The 3,778-nt window shown below is 47.7% G+C and overlaps 1 protein-coding gene across 1 annotated transcript; it reads right to left on the bottom strand.

The window, feature by feature from the left end:
• Positions 1-551: 551 nt before the first annotated feature.
• LOC144219153 (creatine kinase S-type, mitochondrial) lies at positions 552-3,287 on the bottom strand (the record flags this gene model as incomplete). The annotated part of the gene is made up of 3 exons (XM_077749096.1): positions 552-637; positions 2,507-2,728; positions 3,192-3,287. Coding segments are annotated over 3 exons (404 nt in total), but the record flags the coding sequence as incomplete, so codon positions are not given.
• Between the last annotated feature and the right edge of the window lie 491 nt (positions 3,288-3,778).

Genomic DNA, 3,778 nt, shown 5'->3' with positions numbered 1-3,778 from the left:
TTAAACCTTTTTTTTTTTTTTTTTTTTTTTAATTCTACAGCCTAAGATTTTTCCTATCCACACACACTGAGCAAGTGATCGTGAACACACTTTGCTCCTTTGGGTAGTAACATCATAACCTACCAAAGTACAGGAAGCAAAGTGGACTGAGGACTGTCGGTCAAGACAAAATACACGGATACTTGATATCCATTCTTCCTTATAGGGTTTTGCTTAAATCCTCAATATATTTCATTTTCTGCTCTTTTGTTTTAATATCATGAAACAGATTCTCTGTGAGGTCAAATAATATAAAGCTAATTTTTCTTGACAATAGTCTTCTCATGCATAATTCATGCAAACAAGCAAACATTCTTACATTCTTACACATCTTAGAAACATCACAATACTTTGGTATTATACACAGACACAATTTCTAAATACTCTCTTCGTTTTGCTGAAGCCAGGCATGCTGTCAACTGCAGGTCACAGCCGCTGCAGGTTAGGACAAACAGGTGATCTGAAGGAGACCCTCTGCACACACTGCAAATGTGAAAACGCTACGTCCGTACCAGATTCCCCTGGCATCTGGCCAGTCACGGGCCATCCCAGCACATGTTAATAAAGGGGATACTGGCTTATCAAACAGAAAGTGGTCCTGCAGGCCAAAAGGGACAAAGCAGAAAGGAGAAACAGATGAGATCAGACCCAAGGGCAATTGCTACGGGGCCAAATTTCAACTAATAATGGTTGAGGTCAATCAGGCAGTGGTTCTCAGCCTTGGCTGCCCACTGGAATAACCTGAGGGCTTTTTAAAAATACTAATGCCCAGCTCCTGTGTTCCCCCCACCCCCAGAGATACTGTCTTAATTGTTAAGGGCTGTGGCTTAAACAGTGGGAATTTTAAAGCTCTTCAGGTTGTCCTAGTGTTACAGCTAAGGCTGAAAACCACTAGCTGAGCCCAGAGAGCAATACTTAATCACTATGGATTATGTTTCCCCACCAGCACCAATGCTACGCATTGAGAGAGTAGGAGTGAGTGAGGGACCCTATCCTGAAAAGTCTGCTATACACGGCCAGCACTGTCTATGTGTCTGGCATTCCTGGTTGTTTTATTATCATTCCTTTCACCATGAAGTAATAGACCTATAATTTATAAATAAAAATAGCTATCATTAGCTGAATGGTCACTATGTGCCAGGTCTATGCTGACATTGATAAATATGCTTTTAAGTTTCTTCAATCCTCACAATGCTATGAGGCAAGTATAATCATTTTACTTAATGAGTGTAATGAGCAAAGAAAACAGATTGAGAATGAGAAAACAACCTACCGACTATCACACAGTTAGGAAGTGACAGAGCCTAGATTCAGACTTGACCTGTAGGGCTCCCAGCTTTGTGCCTTTAACAACAGTATACTATTCGTATCAAAATCAGTGTCAAGAGACTGGTGTTTTTCTTAGTGTGTGTATACAGTAAGAACATGAATACTGGATATCATATATTGAAGTATGATTAGATCGAAGTAAGAAAGAAAGAAAGGATGTGAAGAGGGAAGTCCCTTTACAATCTCTGAGTGGAAGGGACGGGAGACAGAGCAGGCTTTGTGATCTGATGCTGGAAACCCCAAGTGGCTACGCGAGGCAGAGTTGGGCTTGTCCTAAGAGAGCAGGCCCAGGGTGGGCCTGATGGCTGCAGAGACCAGGAGACGGTGGCCCACCGAGACCAGCAAGCTAGTTCATCTGGTTTGGCAGTGGGACCGGTTTTGTGGCCTTGCATGTCCTAAAATGGTACATCCTTGTTTCTGCTTTTCCTTAGAGTTTAATTAAAAGTTACTTTTGAGGGGCGCCTGGGTGGCTCAGTCTGGTTCAGCATCCGACTCCTGATTTTGGCATCATTCGTGGGATCGAGTCCAGCATCGGGCTATGCACACTCAGCTTGGGATTCTCCCTTTCGCTCGCTCTCTGCCCCTCCCCACCTCATGTGCCCTCTCTTTGAATACATAAATAGACTTTTTTTAAAAAGTTACTTTTGAAACTGCCATCCTTTTTCAGCTACGCTGAGGAGGGTTTCAGTGAAGGTGTAGAGGACTCGTGGAGGCAGCAGGAATCCCAAAGCTGGCTCCGATGGGAGTCAGGGCAAGCCCTCCTCCTGGATAATTTCCTTGCCAGGTTCTCCCACTTTCCAGGACTTTCTTTGGGTGTGGCGATGGCGACCATCCTCCAGGTCCATGGAGGGTTTCCACACCTCATTGTTCCTCTCCCTCAACAGGCAAGGCAGCCAGTCCTCCATGCACCCCCCGCCACAGGTCCACGACCCACCAACTCCATACTGGAGTTCCCTGTACAGATTTTAACCACAGACTATGTCTGTGGCTTGGTCTCCAGTTTTAAGAGCTCCTCGTCCTTCCTTCTACTAAACAAGATGAAGTCCCACCAAGCTCCCTGTGAGGCCTCACAGTGCGGACTGGAGCCCCGGGCGCGTCCCCACCCCAGGCAGGGCCAGGCGGTGCCAGGGCCACTCACGTCTATGAGCCGTTGCTGGTCCTGCTCGGTCATCTCCGACAGCTTGTAGTAGCGGCCGGCCAGGTCCCCTTTGAGGCCCTCCAGGGCGGTGATGGCCACGTTCTCCACCTCCCTCCGCTCAGCCCGGGTGCAGGCAGGTGGCAGGCTCAGCCCGCGGATGCTGCGGCCGGTACGGACCCGAGAGGACAGCACGTAGTGCTCATCAAACTGCCCCTGTGTGATCTGCCAAGCAGAGGGTGGGGTCACCACGGCCACAACTCGCTAACCTGCAGTCTCCCCGGCAGGGGCCCTCAGGCACTGTGCGGGACATGCTGGACACATTTTGGAATAATGGCAGCAAAGGCTTTATAGACAAGGGGCAGAGCTACTTCATGCAGGGCCATCTGGAATCCTTTACCGCACTAGGTTTGGGATTTAAAAACAAAAAACAAAAAACACCACTTTATGAAAGGCTTCCAGTTCTCAGTGACCACCACCACCCTGGTGGTAATAATTAAAAAAGACAAAGACTTTGGGACCTTCCTGACCTTCTCCCTGCCCTACTAGGAAGTATGCTGTGTGGGGGCCGTCCCAGAGCCTGCAGGGGGCATGTGACCCAGGGTGAAGAGCCCTCCTCTCAGGTGCTCCTCACTTCAGGCTCTGGAGTGCCAGCCTCCCACAAAGTAGACAGGGGGCTGCAACCCACCTTGGATGCATCCAGATCCGTGGGATGCTTCATCACCCTGGGGTCATAGCCGTTGTGCCTTAGTTTGATGACAGGATCAAAGAGTTCAGCAAATACCTGTAGGCGAGAAGATGCACCTGTTTCCTCTTCAGTTCGTTCATCTATTACAAGGTCATTCCTTTCATTTACCCCTTTCTACCTTCAGTGCCAGCGTTGATGCCCTTCTCTGTAATCCTCAGTGCCACCATGCAGGAAATGGGTGTGAGTAGACCGTTGGTTACAATAATAATAGTTTAAAAAAATAATGATAATAGGCTTATGCCTCCTCCCTAGGGATTCTGCCAAACCCACTGCCATAACACTAAGCAGGAAAATCTGGTGTTTAAAAATTTGAGGGTTTCCCCCCCTTCTTTCTGACATAAAAGAAGCTGCCACAAGCACTTTTGTGGTCAAAAGGGACGATCAGTTTCTAGACTTTAAGCAACATAGTAAGTTCATGCAAAGCCAACTGCACTACAAGCCACAGTCAGAGCACATCCAGAACCTTTTACCCTGACAGGTCGGCCCCCGGCCCAAACTAGCCAGTGCAAAATCTTTTTTTTTTTTTT

The sequence above is a fragment of the Crocuta crocuta genome, unplaced genomic scaffold (assembly GCF_008692635.1).
Source record: "Crocuta crocuta isolate KB4526 unplaced genomic scaffold, BGI_CrCroc_1.0 C29540946, whole genome shotgun sequence".
NCBI classification, from domain to species: Eukaryota; Metazoa; Chordata; class Mammalia; order Carnivora; family Hyaenidae; genus Crocuta; species Crocuta crocuta.
The sequence above is the reverse complement of the archived record's forward strand: the minus strand, read 5'-3'. Positions and strand labels throughout refer to the sequence as shown.